The sequence below is a fragment of the Bubalus bubalis genome, chromosome 17 (genome assembly GCF_019923935.1).
Source record: "Bubalus bubalis isolate 160015118507 breed Murrah chromosome 17, NDDB_SH_1, whole genome shotgun sequence".
NCBI classification, from domain to species: domain Eukaryota; kingdom Metazoa; phylum Chordata; class Mammalia; order Artiodactyla; family Bovidae; genus Bubalus; species Bubalus bubalis.
In genome coordinates this window covers 20,377,928-20,395,182 of record NC_059173.1, presented here as the reverse complement: position 1 = coordinate 20,395,182, position 17,255 = coordinate 20,377,928, and the positions used below count along the sequence as shown (strand labels likewise).

Here is a 17,255-nt window from a genome sequence, read left to right as displayed (position 1 = left end):
TTTGTGAGTCTTCTCTAGCACCACAGTTCAAAAGCATCAATTCTTCTGCACTCAGCTTTCCTAATAGTCCAACTCTCACATCCATACATGACCACTGGAAAAACCATAGCCTTGACTAGATGGACCTTTGTTGGCAAAGTAATGTCTCTGCTTTTTAATATGCTATCTAGGTTGGTCATAACTTTCTTTCCAAGGAGTAAGCGTCTTTTAATTTCATGGCTGCAATCACCATCTGCAGTGATCGTGGAGTCCATAAAAATAAAGTCTGACACTGTTTCCACTGTTGCCTCATCTATTTGCCATGAAGTGATGGGACTGGATGCCATGATCTTAGTTTTCTGAATGTTGAGCTTTAAGCCAACTTTTTCACTCTTCTCTTTCACTTTCATCAAGAGGCTCTTTAGTTCTTCTTCACTTTCTGCCATAAGGGTGGTGTCATCTGCATATCTGAGGTTATTGATATTTCTCCTAGCAACCTTGATTCCAGCTTGGGCTTCCTCCTGCCCAGCGTTTCTCATGATGTACTCTGCATATAAGTTAAATAAGTAGGGTTAGACTCTAAAGAAAGCTGAGTGCAGAAGAATTGATGCTTTTGAACTGTGGTATTGGAGAAGACTCTTGAGAGTCCCTTGGACTGTAAGGCGATCCAACCAGTCCAGCCTAAAGGAGATCAGTCCTGGGTGTTCATTGGAAGGACTGATGTTGAAGCTGAGACTCCATTACTTTGGCCGCCTGATTTGAAGAGCTGACTCATTTGAAAAGACCCTGATGCTGGGAAAGATTGAGGGCAGGATGCGAAGGGGACGACAGAGGATGAGATGGTTGGATGGCATCACTGACTCAATGGACGTGGGTTTGGGTGGACTCCGGGAGTTGATGATGGACAGGGAGGCCTGGCGTGCTGCGGTTCATGGGGTCTCAAAGAGTCGGACACGACTGAGCTACTGAACTGAACTGAACTCCATTGTATGTATATAGCACTTTTTGCTTATTTGCAGACATTTATGGAGTGGCAAACTGTAAATGAAGACCTGGTTCAAGAAGTAACTGTGTAAATGAGACCAATTATGATGATGCTGCAGGCAGGGTAAAACCATAAATAAGCTGTCTAGAGCATGAATCCTGAACTTTTTATGAGAGGGGTCAGGTAGTCAGTATCGTAGATCTTGCCAGGGCGTGTATCATCTCTGCTGACTCTTCTTTGTGAATTTTTTCCCCTTCCTTTCTAAGATCCTTTCTCCCTCCCTTCCTTAAACGGTTGTTAAGCATAAGATCAGGCCAGATTTTGTCCATAAGCCTAGTTTATGGTCCCTAACTCAGTAGCAAAGCTCTCAAACTGGATCTGGTTCTGGGGGGTGGGGAGGGAGGGGTGTGTGTGTAAATCTTGTGATCCTTGTGAGGTTATACAGAGTAATACATGGGAATTTCTTGTACATGAGTTTTCCCAGTGGTAGCATTTTATACAACTGTAGTACAATATCACAATGAAGATATTGATACAGTTCACCAGATTTTATTCAAATTTCTCTTAAGGCCTTGGATAGGATTTTGATTGGTCCATATAGGATATTGGTTATTGTCTTTCATTTGAAATTATTACCAGAATTGAAGCACTGGTAGATTTTGTTGAAGATGCTGATTCTTATCAGTTTCCCTGGAGTGAAAGGATGTGGTAACATTGCCCTTTGTTACTGTCTGCATGGGCTCAGACAGCTGGATGTGAGGAGTGAAGACCTCCAAAGAGACATCTGAGATTTCCCTGGTGGTCAATGGTTGAGATTCCACACTTCGAATGCAGGGGGCGTGGATTCTATCCCTAGTCAGGGTACCTAAGATCATGCACACTGGGGCGCAGCCAGAAAGTTGAAGAGGAGGCGTTCTTCCAGGAAGGCATAGCCTATTTCTTTGAACCTCCTCAGCATTAAGCACATATGACTTAGAATTTGTTTAATGTGTGTTGACATTAGGAAAGCCATGTCAGAATCATTGACACAATTTTAAAAATAATGTTTATTTATTTATTTTTGGCTGTGCTGGGTCTTCATTGCTGCTTGTGGGCTTTCTCTGGTTGTAGCGAGCAGGGGATACTCTTCGTTGAGGAGCAGAGGCTCTAGGCATTGAGGCAGTAGATTTGGTGGAAGGACCTAGTTGTTCCTCAGCATATGGGATCTTCCCGGACCAAGGATAGAACCCACATCCCCTGCATTGGCAGGCAGATTCCTATCTACTGTACCACCAGAAAAGTCCACAAAGTCACTTCCTCTGTAGTGTGATGCTTATTTTTTAACTATAATAATTAACACTGTCAAGGTAGATCACATTGTTACATGCTTTAAACATCGCCTTAAAGTATAATTAGAGTATTTCACATCAGCTGATAAAAGATTTTTAAATGTACTTTTCACTCAACTAGTGTTTCATAGACTTCACAGTATTTATATAAACAGTGTTTCAAATCATGTGAACAAGTAAAAGACAAAGGATCTTTAATATCCACAAAAGGTAAAATACTGAGTTGTTTTATCCATTTAAGAATTATCTTAATATAAAAAGTTAGTAGCTTAGCAAACAATTTATTTTGTAGAAAAGGAAGTATTAGTTTCTCAACTGTGTCCAACTCTTTGTGACCCAGTGGACTATAACCTGCCAGGCTCCTCTGTCTATGAAATTCTCCAGGCAAGAACACCGGAGTGGGCTGACATTCTCTTTTCCAGAGGATCTTCCCTACCCAGGGATCAAACATGGGTTTCCTGCATTGCAGGTAGAGTCTTTATAGTCTGAGCCACCAGGGAAGCCCTGTAGAGAAGGGCTTTTTTGTAGAGGAGCTGGAAAGATACCTTTCAGACTTTTCCTTTTCCTTCAATTTGGCTCCAGAGACTCTTGCTTTGAAATTGTTCACCATTATTTAGAACAGATACTAATTTCCAAACCTTATATTTCCTTGAGTGAAATGGTGGTTTTTACAACTCCTTTGTCTTAGGATTTCTCTCATAAAGTCCAACTTTTAAAAATTTAAAAAAACAAAAAAACAGAAACACCAAGTTCCATTGTTTGTCTATCCTTTTCTTCCACTTCTGCCTCATATTGTGTATTATTTGTTCAACATTTGGCTTTCTCCTATTACAGCATTACTGTCTACAGATCAATTTGTGATATTTCATGTGGTATTTCACCCTCACAAACTGTGGGCTTAAAATTGTAGCACTGGTGGATTAGATGAATTCAGAGGACTGTGAATGATCAAAATTGTTTTCTTGAAGGTTATATTTCATTGTAACTTGAAGGAGAGTAACATACCTTAGAATTTCCCATGAAGACTCTTCCTACCCACTACTTAGATTCCTCTGTCACATCTCTGAGCCTGTCTAGGCTGTGAGTCCAGTGTCATGGACTAAAAGAAGCAAAATTTTCTCCATTGGACATTGTGCTTTAAGTCTTATTCAACACAATTTTCTAAAAAATATCTTGACCTTCAGCCTGCCTCAAAGTTAAGGCCTTCACCTTGTTTAACTCGATTACACAGCAGTGTTATCTTTTCTTCACAGTTCTATATTTATCTACACATTTGGCACTATAGGCTTACCTGGTGGCTCAGAGGGTAAAGCATCTGTCTGCAATGCAGGAGATGTGGGTTTGATCCCTGGGTTGGGAAGATCCCTTGGAGAAGGAAACGACAGCCCACTCCAGTACTCTCACCTGGAAAATCCCATCGACGGAGGAGCCTGGTAGGCTACAGTCAATGGGATCGCAAAGAGTCGGACACAACTGAGCGACTTCACTTGCACTTTCTTTCACTTTGGCATTATAATCTTTCAAAGGATAAGATTTGCTGATGTGATGGTACAAAAAGCAAGCCTGTCTTAAAACGTACAATGTTGACTATATATTTTCTCACCAATTTTTTTTTTTTTAATAGATAAGAAACAACAAGAAAACTGCCATCTTAGTTAAAGAAGTAAACCCTAAAAAGAAGCTTTTCTTAGTTTATAGACCAAATACCGGGAAACAACTCAAATTAGAAGTTTATGCTGATCTAAAAAAGAAATATAAGAAGGTATTTTTCCATTTGTACATGATGTTATATATGATTACTTTTTCATAATGTATTTAAAGTATGTTTATGTTTATATGTGAAATTTTTTGTCAGTTTTCCTATTATTGGTTGCTGGAATATGGCTTTCAGGAAAAGTTTTAACTTTTAAAAAAGTCTTGTTAAATTAATATCCCAGTCTTAATGTTATCAACCATTAGGAAAATTATGATTATTTGAAGCAGCTTATGTTGTCAAAAAAGGAAGCTTTAACAATGCTGACTACAAAAATTAGAATTTTTTAAATGAAAGAAAGATATACAAGACTAAAATACCTTCCCACCAACTCTTGCTTTTATTGTGAACTGCTATGTTTACATTTTGCAGTGATTTCAAGAAAAATAGTGAATGCCTGTTGTTTCTAACTTTCCTATGTAATTATTTTGTTGTTAGCATTACCTTATATTACTGTTATTCCTAGCCATTTTCCACTGGAAAACAGTTTGTAATTGTTAGCTATTTGAAATATTCATTACATAGGGAAGCCCTCATGGGAGAGCTTTAGCATTCAGATGCAAGCAGTAGCAATGGCCAGGTTCTGTATGTAAAGATGATTTTAAATTGACTTCAGAGATCAAATTAGGCAACCAGTGTGTGTTTCAGTGGAATTTTCATCTTCTTTTCACAGGTAGTCTCAGACGATGCCGTGGTCCACTGGTTAGATCAGTATAATTCATCTGCAGATACTTGTACTCATGCTTATTGGTTAGTATTTTTGTTTTTCTCACCATTTATTCTGTTTGTCAAGGTTTAATTTAAATACTTCTTCACTCTTTGGCAGTCTGTCCCTGTAAGCACATGGGCAGTTACCAGTTGCTCGTTGTTTCTTCAGGCAGGGGCACACAGTGGAAGTCTCTGACCACACACTGTTTACTTCTCCCCTTTGCTGTTCAAGGATGCTTCCTTACTTCCGAATGACTGTCGTCTGCCTGCAGGGACTTAATTTCCATGCTTGGGGTTGAGACTTAGCTTTTTCTTTCTACTTCTCTCTTCGTTTCCTTCCTTCCTTTTGTTCTTAAATTCCCCCCACCCTGCCAAAGTTTTATTGAAGTCTCAAGTCAGTTTTATTTTTAAGGCCTCAAGTAGCTAACAGCAGTAGAAAACTTGACTGTTGAGCCCTGGAACTGATCCTTCTGTGCTGCTAGGCTAGCCAGAGGTGTTGTCAAGTCATTATGTTCATTTCATGGCATTGAAAATGGAATATCTTGGCCCACTTTATGAAAAGGGACTCAGGATATAGATGAATTTTAGCCAGGTTTTTATTTAGACACGTGTAAGTAGATAGCTTTGCTGTGATATAAGCAAGTTTTTGTTTTGTTTTGCTGAGGCCTTTTTCACTTACCTGATCTAGAACCATATATTTGTCCTTTAATACTGTAGAAATGACAGAATTATCTTATAAACTGGCATTAGTCCAGTAAACAAACATATTAAAATGGCACATGCAAAATGGCTATCAAAACCAATATATCAGCCCTTCTATAGGGAGCCAGACCCCAGAAATAACTGTAATTTTAAAATCAGTAGTGATACCTTAAATTGGACAGGATAATCCAATATGTGAAAAGAATTGCAGACTCTGAAACTGTCACTTAAGGTAAATGATAGGGCAGTTTCCATTTGAAATTCAGTAGGTGTGAGCCTGGTATGTGTGCATATTCATATATATATATATATATATATATATATATATATATATGTTTTTGTTTTTTGTTTTTTTTTGATCTGTCCTAGGCGTGGCAACTGCAAAAAAGCAAGCTTGGGATTAGTTTGTGAAATAGGTCTTCGTTGCCGCACATACTATGTATTATGTGGCTCAGTACTGAGTGTCTGGACAAAAGTTGAGGGTGTTCTTGCGTCTGTCAGTGGCACAAATGTGAAAATGCAGATAGTTCGCCTAAGAACAGAGGATGGACAACGGATTGTAGGTGAGTCTTTTTTTTTCCTTTGATTCGAGCTGTGAGAATAAAGAAAATCAGATCCTTGTTTTTCTTATTTTGCTTCATAACATCTTAGAATCTGTCTTTTCCAGTGGTGGGGTAAAGTTTCCTTTCTGTGATGTTCTTAAAAGGATGAACGGAAGTTGAGCTTTTGGATGTCTGTAGTTGGTTGTGGCTGAGGTTCTGATGTGCTTCTGCGCTGCCCGCAGCGCTCCTGCTCCCTTCTTCCCTCCCTCTTGACCTCTGTGCAGGCTCTCTGGTATGAAGACGAGGGATTCTCTGACATCTGTCTCTTTGTGTTCGGGCCACGTGAGGCTATGGAACTCAAAGCCACTGTGCACAGAGGCTGGACTGAAGTCATGCAGGGAGCAAGGGAGACCAGGCTGGCCACCCCCACAGTCCCTCCTTGACAGGCTTCACTTCGCAGCAGTCCACCCAGTCACTGTACTTGCCTTGTCACGTGCTCTGTTTCTTGTGCAACAACCTTTCTCTATATCATGGGTTGCCTGCGGGCCAGAGTCAGTCCATGAGCATTTTTTTGATCCTCAAGTATTTTTGGTTGCCAGATTTCAGTTGAATTAGTTGCTACTTTTTAAAAATCAAGGGAATGGATTTCTATCTTCTTTAAAAAAAAAAAAAAAAATTACACTACAGAGAAGCCTGGAGCATTGAGCCCCTGTTCCCACATGAGCGAAGTTCACATTCCCTTATACAGGATGTATACACTGTCCAGTTTGCTGACTTCCACACTCTTCCACTTAGAAGTTAGTGTTTCAGTGTGCATTTGAATTTGTAGCCACTATCTGGAGTCTCTTTGGTACATTAGTACATACCAAAGAAGGTGGTGCTTGCGTGCATTTCTAGACTGCAAAGATAGTGGCTAGGAAGATCCTGTATCTGGCTTTCTCCTGCTTTAGCAGGTAGGTGGTATTGCCCTAGACACATGAATGTGCTCAGGCATTTGTGGGTAATACTGCTGAGGGATCAGGCTGCTTCTGAAGGGGCCAGTTCAGTTATTTAGTATTCATTTAGTTTGTGTATGGAATCTTGTTTATTTATTAACTTAATATTATAACATCATTTGGGATTTTCTGTGAAGCTGTAAACTACAGTATGAATTCTCCTGGATGCAACCTTTATAAATTGTTTTCTCCTTGCAGGTTTGATCATTCCTGCAAATTGTGTGTCTCCTCTTATAAATCTCCTTTCAACTTCAGACCAGTCTCAACAGCTTGCAGTCCAGCAGAAACAGCTCTGGCAGCAGCGTCACCCCCAGAGCATTGCCAGCTTGAGCAGCACATAAGAACAGACAGGTTTCAACATGGATGTATCTGAAATGCTGTTGAAGCATATCATTTGCATAAAAATCAGGGACAGTTTCCAAAGAATTATAATTTTTTTTTCAGTCGTGCTCTCTCTAGTTAATTTTCTTGGGAATAAGGACAAACCTGGAATAGATAGCAAAACTGAAAATCAGCAGTGCCGACTGGTACATCTGTCTTTCCTTGTGCTTTTCCCATGGTACTTACCGTATGCTTTTACTTTGGGTGAGCAGAGGGGTATGTGTGTGTATGTGTCAGTCTGTTTGTTTGTTTGTGAGTTTGTTAAAAGCTGCGAACCATAATTGGTTTAAAAATGCTTGGAACTTCCCAAACTGGCTTTACTTTTATGTTATACAGTGCTCAGGGTTAACGCAGTACATCCATGCCATTGCTGTGGGACTTATCCCCGGATGCATGTGTTTTGAGTCTATAAATAGGGAAAATATATATTGGTTTCTTTTCCCAACTTATTGAAACAATAGGTTTATTAAAGCATGAAATGAAAGGTTGCATATCATGCATTCAGGTTCTTTTCTAGTTTTTGTTCTGACAGTGCATGTCTTTGAAAGCATGCGTAAACAAGATTAACACAGAAGTCAAGTAACAGAGCGAAACATTTGTAGATGTACAGCATTGGTTATTGCATTTTTATAGTGTTTATACCTGGGTATTGCTTCAAACCCTGCAAAATCTCCTCCTCCCATTCTTCCTGCCCCAGGTTTCTTGTCAAGGTAATGAGTACACACATTTTTTTGGTGATAAAACTCTTAAAAGTTAATTTTAATGTATTAATAGCATTCCTAATGTGTGCTGCAAAAAAGGCTACAAGCCTGTTTTTTCTTAAAATTACATCTTTCTTAACTTAAAGATAGTTGTAGAAAGGAGTACAGATTGGCTTCTGTCTTGCAAGCAATCTTTTTTTTTAACTTCATTATCTTAATTTGCTTTGTCACTCTTAAAAATGAAAACTTTGTACTTGAGTTGTAAACTAGACAATGAGGAAACACTTGAGGCTTCTGCTGTATGTTTATTTCTTGTTGTTATTGTTGTTACTCAGTAACTTGAATATTGTTTAATGTGTTGTAAGACATTGTAGAGTTTATCTCAAGCTGTTAAAAATGGTAATGTACAAATGTGAATAGACACTTATCTATAATATGGGTAAGTTTTGTTTCGCCTATAATAGATGTTTATAAAAACAAGTGAGGGGACAATTGGTCTTTTTGTTTCCTTTTTTTTTCCCCTTTACTTTTTTTGCTTGCACAGGTTGCACTATTAAGAAACTGAGATTGTATAAACCTGGTCAAAAGCTGCAAGATACCACAGTCTTGTAGATGTCAAATAAAAAGTTATTATACTAACCCGAAGTGGACTCTTGTTTAGGCCCTCACCACCTGCAGAAGTAGCCTGTGATGGAAACGCTGCAGAGCTCGGCGTGTTGCTCAACATTCCAGGCAGCCTTAGATTTTGGCTTCAAACCCACCCCACAAAATCAAAGTGGTGTTGAGGAAGGGGTGAAATAATAGTGCTTTCAAGTGTTTTGCGAGTTGAACCGTTCACCTCTTCTTGCAGGATCTGGTGAGATATGTGTTCAGTGGTGGGTAAGCTAGCGCTGTCATCTTCTCGTGTTTCTACAAGCCTGAGTTTAGTTAGGTCACGTTCACCAGAAGTTTTCTTTCTTTGGATGTATTTATTCTTGATGCCTAAAAGAACAAATTGAGAATAATTTCAGTTCTTTGGCATATTTTGCCCAGTGGATGCAACTTTTATCCTCAGTCTATCCTTATATCTCAGGCAGTGATCCATGTGAATATCAACCAGTGTCCCTTGTTAGGGCCACTAGACCCAGCTGGCAGCCAAGAGCAGAGTTGTCCACCTGCACCAAAACTTCCCACTTAGTTCTGTTTTTAAATCAGGAGCCTAGTCTGCTTCCATCGGCACCCCAAGGGAGATAGAGCTGTGGAGAGGAAGCCTAACCAGCCTGTTCCCTCCAGTGAGACAGAATGGCAGCGTTGTGGAAGAGAGACTCTCATAGGCTTGGCCCAACTTTGCCTTTTTTGTGTGTGCGGGCATCTTTGTTTTTTTTAAGCAGGTTATGGTTTTTTCCAAGCAGCTTCAGTATGAGGATTCTTTAACATGAAATTAGTTGACCCTCACAATTCACGATGTAATGTTTGCTCTTGGAATAGCTATCTTATTACAGAGGGGGATGTGTAGGTCCTGTTCTTTGTAGAACAGCTTTGTTTTGCATTTTTAAAAAAGGTCCAGAAATAAGTCCTGTGAAAACTCTCAGAGTAGACCTCGGAAAGGCAGCCGTGTAAACGGATGGGGAGCTGAGGTGCCGGCTGCCCACGCTCATGGTGGTGGGGTGTGCACGTGAGCCCTCGGAGCCTCTGCCCATGCTCCTCTCTGGAGGTGAACATACGACCTTTACACTGTGCCCTTATCCAAGTCAGCAAGTTTTAGGTTGGTCAACATGGGGAAACCCAGCATTCAACGTCCTCCTCTGTCAAAAAAAAAAATCAAGTCTCAAACGAGAGCTAACTTCTGTAAAACAGGTCTTGTATTTCAGGATCTGAATGCCATGTCTGAACCCAAGGACCTTGTTGAACCGTATGTGAGTCCATTTGGCCTCTAATGCCTTTTCTCCCTTTTTAGCAATATGGCTCTGAGCACAAAGATCTGGTTATGAATCATGTTCGTGTTTTCAGAGTTTATAGTACCGATTGTGCTGAAAACCACTTTCCCAGTCCAGAGCTGCTCAGATGGTATTGGGGGAGGTTAGTGTTCCCCTGATCTAGCATCCTCCATACCACAAGGTCTCTAGCTGCAGTTTAGTGGGATTATCCAGATATGTATCAATGATACAAATTCCTAAAAGTATTAATAAGGTATTTTTAAACACAACTTGATGAAAAAGTAAATATCTTAAGCAGTTTTCCCTTTCTGCTGCTAAATTGCTGATAAAACTCTTCAGTATCTTTTCTTCACATCTGTATATACGTTAGCAAGAACCTGCATCCAGAGCAATGTAAGAGTGTGTGTATGTATATATATATTTATTCCAACCCAGTTAGCACTTCAGAAACCTTTTTGAGTTGCAACAGTAAAACCTTTTAGTTTTATCTTGCTTCATCTGTAAAGGTAAAAGTTCTAGATTTTCAAACTCCAGGGAAATATTAATATTTTAGAGGCATAATTTTCTGGCTGTACCCCCTGGGACACTCATTTGCTAATCGCCATGTGATGCTATCAGAACAACTTCTAACAGGGATGACAAGCAAGGGTACCAGGACAGCACTTAGAGTTGTATAATGGGAACCTTTCCCTCATTCCCCTCCACTTTCCAAGGAGGGGGAAGAAAAGTGATAGATTAGAAATGGTTGATGGATCTCAATTGATGAAAGTAGGAACAGAGGAAAAGTATTTTTCCCTTGGGTCCTTTTCTTGATAAGATGTTAAGAGGAAAGTCCCTACCCAATTACTCTCTTAAAAAAATGTACCTGAATGACATTCGACAGTTTCTACGAATGGTGTTACATAGAGTCTCTGTGAAACTGGTACCCAGTTAACAGATGTTTGGTGAATGCAGGCATCCCAGTGGTAGTGGGCATTGGTTGACTATCCTCCCTATATCTGAGGTCTCCTTGGCTAACACCACACCCAGGTGCATGCACTGTGCATGCCTTGCTGCTGGAATATGCAGTAGGCAGTCCATGTTGTGGCTACAGCTGTGAGCAAAAACCATTTGTAAAAAGTCCTTGTTGGATACCAATTGTCTAATACAAGGCAGTGCGTTTTAAGGGCATATAAGTGAAGGAAACACATTTAGATACCTGCAACTCTAGCTAGCTAGTAATTTTTTTCTGAGTACTTGAGGTGAAATCCAAAACCCACCTTCTAATCTTACGCTGTACTTATATATATGTACATAATGTGTATATATAGAAATGTTGAGTTCTTTTGAATTCTGAATGTAAATATTTCTTGTAAATTGGGACCCCACCCACTTGTTTGTCTCTTTTCCCTCCTCCAATTCTATTTATTCTTTTCTTGGTTTCCCATAGGGGGCTTCTTAATAATATTTTTTTTTTTTCTTTTTTGCTCTAGAAACGTATGAAAAACTTTAGTTGAATTTGTTCATGTATTTTAGAATTCGGCTTTGCATCTTTACTGTAGAATTCCTGTGTCTGTTTTGTGTTAATATTTTTCAACATGCCTGATTTATGTTTTGCATTTTTATTACAAATTTTTTTACTGTGTGCAATGCATTGTACTGGGGGAATGTACTTGAGTGCAATTTCTGATACTGTCATTATATGACTAGTTATGCTCATTTATGTTGCTCTTTGGAAGCTATAGTGAGCCTGTTTTCACCTGAAAAAATTTCTTCCCAAGACTTCCTTTAAGCTCCTCTAACTTCTTCAGTGCATTTGGGATTAACCTCAACTCTTCCATAAACCTGACTTGTTTCTACCCTTGCAGTTTTTCAGGCCTGCACCACATCCTTCATCCTTGTGGCTTTCCAGCCGAGAGGAAAATCTTGTAGATCTGAACAGTGATGTATGGGCTGCTGCTGCTGCAAATTTTCTGTTTCTTAAAGAAGTTGATCTGTCCTTTCAGCCTTCAAATAATAATCAGAAACTTACTTTCCAGTGAGCATGGGTGATCTGCTTCTGTCCCAACAGTTAAGGGGCGGAGACAGGCCCGGTACGTGCTGGTGTCCGTACTGGCAGGTTAGAGAATGTACTTCCAGGGACAGTTGTCCTCCTGAGTAGAGCAGCACAACTACTCGTGCAGGCTCCTGTGAGCCTCCGGCTCAAGGGCCGATGCTGTGTGTTACCTGTGGAGGGGACAGGCTGGTGGGATCCCTTGAGCTGTCCCACCACCAGCGAGCTGTTGAGTTGATCTTGACTAGATGGGCTGTAAACCTAGGAGCTGCAAGGGCTGGAGGCACTCTTAACGATTGGATTAGTGTTGCCTGGAGGGCCCACCCAGGAGTGGCTCACAGACGTGGTGGGAATCATTCCCACCACTGTGGTAACAGGCAAACACTGTGTTTCTATCTGCAGGTTTTGCACTTTTCAGAAAATATTTCCCCGTAACTTTCAGCAAAGACACCATGAGCATTTCTGGGGCGTTTCATTCATGTACATGTTTCATTCGTTGCTCTGAGCTTGGTAGACTTTTAGAGGTTGTCTGTATTTAGGTGAGTCTTAGGAACCTAGTGTGTCTTGAAAGAGGGCCTGTCAGAGGTGAGCTCCTGTGTCAGAGGCTTTCCTTTTCTGACTCCCAGGAAGCAGTTGAACCACATGGTTTGCAGCAGCAGCCGTTAGGCTGAGGCCACACCCTTGTAGTGCAGAGTTGAGCAAGGGGTGCCACCTGGAACGTAGGCAGGTCAGGCCTCCCTGGGGCTGAGGATCAGTCTCCTTAGTGAGAACTCCCTGGCTTTTCCACCCATCCCCCTGTCCTGAGGGCCTTTCTTGTTCTGACAGTATTTGTGGCACTGAAGAGGATAAAGAAGCTTGAGCCTTCTTTTTGACTTCCACTTTGCGGGGCAGATAGCTTGTATTTTCTACGTAGCATATTGCAGTCTTGCCGCCATCAGAAAAAAAAAATCATCCTGTTCATGGTTTATACTGAATTTGCAAACTACTGATATTATTTTTCAATAACCACTTGTATCTACCATCAACCATGAGAGGTGGGAAGAGGTACGCTGTATCTCTGCAATAAAACTTTTGCCAGGTTCTACCTCCCGCTGAGCAAAGGATACTTTTGTACTTAGGCATAGATCTTCCTCCTTTACTAATCTGACATGGTGCACCTTGAGACAACACGTGATGGAATCCAAAGACAATTTGAAACAAAGGTGGATGTAAAACTCTTTCAGTTGTTTCTGTTGTGTTCTTTTTTACAATCTCTCTTTTTATATTGCTACTCTGTTTCGAATGTCCGTCAGTGTATGAAGGGTACGCACTGTTCTGATGATACTGCACTGCTTCTTCAGCCTTCTGTGGTGATACAGAACCAAGTGTCCAGAAACAATTGTTCTAACCATTTTGATTTGTAACTTAAAAAAAAAAAAAATTGGCTCTCATGCAATAAAAAAATGTATTGGCTGCATTTAGCGAGGTTTATGCCCTTGCAAGTAAAAACGATCAACCATGAAGCGTAACAAAATTCTGTATTTAGTTTTTTGTTGTTGTGTTTTCTGATTTTTGTTTCTTTCTCTTTTTTTTTTTTTTTCTTTTTTTGTAAGATTCTTTAAATAAATTAAACTGGCTAATATGCTGCTTTTATCTGTGTGTTTTCTTTGACTGGGCTCTTGAGTACCTGTTGCAGCTATGTCAGGGCTCACCATGCTGACCTAGAGAGCTTCTTTCCACTGGGGGGCTTGGACTTTTTATTGGCTTTATATTTAAAAAGAATTCTAGAAGACTTCTTACGATGAGGATAAAAAGCAGCCCAGTGCTTGTTAGAGCAAAAAAATGGCTGCGCCGCTGTAGAGCTTCAGTGAGTTGGCACTGGGTGCCTGGGCCGGGGGGCTCAGATCACAGGTGTCCTCTGCAAGGTGCCGCAGTGTTGGAGGACTTGGGGCTATGAGGCTTGCTATTGAAAATTCATTCCTGCTGCTGCACAGCCATCCAATCCGTGAGTCTGAGATTGGAGCTCTGCTGATGAAAAGCAAAACGGAAACTACTGCAGGCAGCTTAGCGTGTGCCAGTCACTGTGGGTGCTTCCCATAGTCCTCAGTCCTCTGCTGGTTCTCAGATGAAAAGCTTTTATAAGGCTTGTGGAATTGGTGCCTGTATTTCATATTTCTTCACTAAGTATTTGATAAGCCACTGCTGTGTGTCTATCATCGGGTCGCATGGCTCTCTTTGGTAGGGATTCTTCATGGGTAGTTATTCTCATGTCAGAGACAGCAAATAAGCGATTAGGTTAAGGTTCTGGTGGTCATGGGAGCTAGGAAGGAAACATCAGGAATGCCAGGTACGGGGGTTGTGGTAAAGTGGGGAGGAGGTGAGCCACTATCCACTGGCACCAGACTGCTTTGTGGGGCCTGCGGTGGACAGAGAGAGGGAGGGTGGTGAGCTCTGGGGCTCTTGGATGGCGAAGTAATGGTTGGCCGAGAGATCCAGTCAGATCCTTGCACTGGGCTCGGGAAACCAGAGAATTTGGGAGTGAACAGGAGAGAAGATACTGCAGGACACCCAGAATGGTGAGTAGATCCCTGTGTCGTGTGTGTGTGTGTGTGTGTGTGTGTGTGTGTGTGTGTGTGTGTAAGCCTCCCTGCCTCTCTTCACCTCCATGCCATCTGAGAGCTGGCACTCACTTCACAGATGAGATGAGCACAGAGGTTGGGGAACTGCAGGGGTGGTCTGGACCAACTCGTTCTCTAGATGTGGACAAAGGTATTTTTTAAAAAACATTTAAAAAAATGTCGAGTCTGGCTTGTTTGCGAGTCCTCTGTGGGCTTTGAAATGCTTGAGAGCATCATGTTCAATTTGTAGCTTGAAATGCTTAAGGGAATTGAATCAAATTTGTAAATGGTGTTCATGTTTAGGGGAATTTAGCCTGCCGAACACATGAGATAACCGAGCATTAATTGAAGAATAAGTGAAAGGGAGTGTTTTACATTTTAACTGAAATCTCACAAAAATATTTATAAATTGAGCATCAAGATTTAAAGAAAACTTGTTCCTAAATGTATAACCTTAATACATTGAGTATTAATCTGAATAAGAAGAAATAAGAAGCCCGACTTCATGGAGAGCCTCCACTGTCCTCACAGAGTTTTCCTGTTAATGGTTCCAGCTTGCTTTGACTTTATTCCCTTCGGGGACTCATCTGTAATCCAGGTCTGCGTTCTCACATGGTGCTCCCCAGGGCCTCCACACCATTCACCTTTGGGCCGGTCCATTCTTTGCAGAGGGTAGGGAGAGGTGGGGGCTGTGCTGTGCATCGTGTGGTGTTGAGCAGCACCCTTGTTATCTACCCACTAGATACCAGTTGTACACGCTGCATACCCTGCACCCTGCCAATAGTGAAAACCCAAAATGTCTCCAGACATGGCCTCTTGACGGGAAAAACTGCCTCTAAGCAAGTCGGTCACACAGAGGCCAAGGCTGGTGTCTGATCTGTGTGTCTGCACACACATTTGTGTGTTGTAGAGGACAAGGCCCGTGAACATGGGGGCAGCACCCTTGAGATAATGGAAAATACAAATGTTAACTGGCTAGGGGGTTTGGAGTATGTACAATACGATTTCCATAAGTATGAATATTTATCAGCTAGTCATTTGAGAGCATGATGTAAAGAAGCCATCTGTGAAGGCCTTTATGGAGAGAAAGGAGGCTAAAAGAAATGTGCAAAATGTTTATTTTTAGAGCCCAACTCTCAGCAAGTTGGCTCTGTCCTCCGAAAGCTGCCCACTCTGGGCTTCAAGTGCATCTTTGGGTTAGGAGAGGCGAGTGCCACGCTGCCGGTTCCAAGCTACCATCCCATTAGCAATCACCACCAGTAGCATGCAAAGGTAAGACAGCTAGGTGAACACTAAATTAGCCTGGAATACTTAATTTTTATGTTTGTGATTGGTTGTTTACTTGAATACATTAACACCAGCACCTGACAAGTCAACAGGCAGCTGAGAACGCACACTGAACATTCTCTCTGCTCCTCCCGCTTGGCCCTCATTCTCCTTTGCAAGGCAGTCATTCTTGCCAGTTTCTTCACTATCCTTTCTTGGGGAACTTGAGAGGGTAAATTTTTGAGTATTACAAAAATGCTCTAGCTTCTGTTGTTTATCTGTAGTTGTAGGCAAGATTCATTCTCACAAAGATGGATGTGCAATTACTGGAGAAAGGCAAACTAGAATAAATTATTACTTGTAGAAAATAGAGACATTCATGAACCTTCGGTAGAAAGTCAAGTGTTCTGTGAAGATGCCCACTGTTTAGAGACATAAGAGTTGCCTAGAATGTACTTTTTCATCTCTAGTCCTAGATCAAGATAAGTTATAAAATCCTCTAAATTTCTGCATTAATACTGGATTTCCCTTTAGCTATTTCCACAGTGTATGTTTTTACATGTGTGTTTCCTGTTCAGAGGTATTGCTATACAAATAGGATTATTCTGTTTGCAGATCAGACTTAAACTTTTGAGGTCTAACATGGATTGGCAAACCACAGTCCATGGGTCTGTCCAGTCCACTGTCACCTATTTTTGAATGACCTTGGAAGCTAAGAATAGTTTTTATTTTCTTAGATGTTTGAAAAAATACATTTTTTTTGTTTTTTTGTTTGTTTTATATTTATTTATGGCTGCATCGGATCTTCGTTGCTGCACGTGGGCTTTAGTTGTGGCGAGTGGTGGTTACTTTTCATTGCGGTGTGCAGGCTTTTCACTGTGGTGGCTTCTCTTGTTGTGGAACATGGGCTCTATCTAGGCTTGTGGGCTTAATTGCCCCTTGGCATGTGAAATCTTCCCAACCAGGGGTCAAACCCATGTTCCCCGCATTGGCAGGTGGGTTCTTAACTACTGGATTACCAGGGAAGTCCCAGAATATTTTGTACCATGTGAAAAATACCTGATATTCAAATATTGGTGTTTACAAAGTCTTATTGGAATCCAGACATGCCCATCATCTGATGTATCATCTAAGGCTATGCTATAATGGCAGACTTGCACAGTGAGAGAGAATGTGGCCTGCAAAGCTTAAAATATTGACTATATGACCCTTTTTGGGAAAGCTTGCCAGCTCCTGGTCAATAAAACAGAAATAATGGCAGAAACGTAACTGAAAATTAATAAATTTGGGTGTAGACTTCTGATCAAAACCCAATTTGATGTCAGATATGGTTTTAGTGTCCAGAGGATAGAAACCACACTGGAGTCACT

The 17,255-nt window shown here is 41.0% G+C and overlaps 1 protein-coding gene across 2 annotated transcripts in view; it reads left to right on the top strand.

Moving 5' to 3' along the window:
* Nucleotides 1–8,713, top strand: part of SBNO1 (strawberry notch homolog 1) — a 52,222-nt gene extending 43,509 nt beyond the window's left edge. For both annotated transcript variants that reach the window (XM_044930269.2, XM_044930268.2), the window contains exons 29-32: nt 3,917–4,054; nt 4,719–4,795; nt 5,825–6,018; nt 7,191–8,713. In XM_044930269.2, coding sequence (XP_044786204.1) covers nt 3,917–4,054; nt 4,719–4,795; nt 5,825–6,018; nt 7,191–7,333 — 552 coding nt within the window. In that variant the 3' untranslated portion in view covers nt 7,334–8,713. The remainder of the gene's footprint in view (nt 1–3,916; nt 4,055–4,718; nt 4,796–5,824; nt 6,019–7,190) is intronic.
* The last annotated feature ends 8,542 nt before the right edge of the window (nt 8,714–17,255 follow it).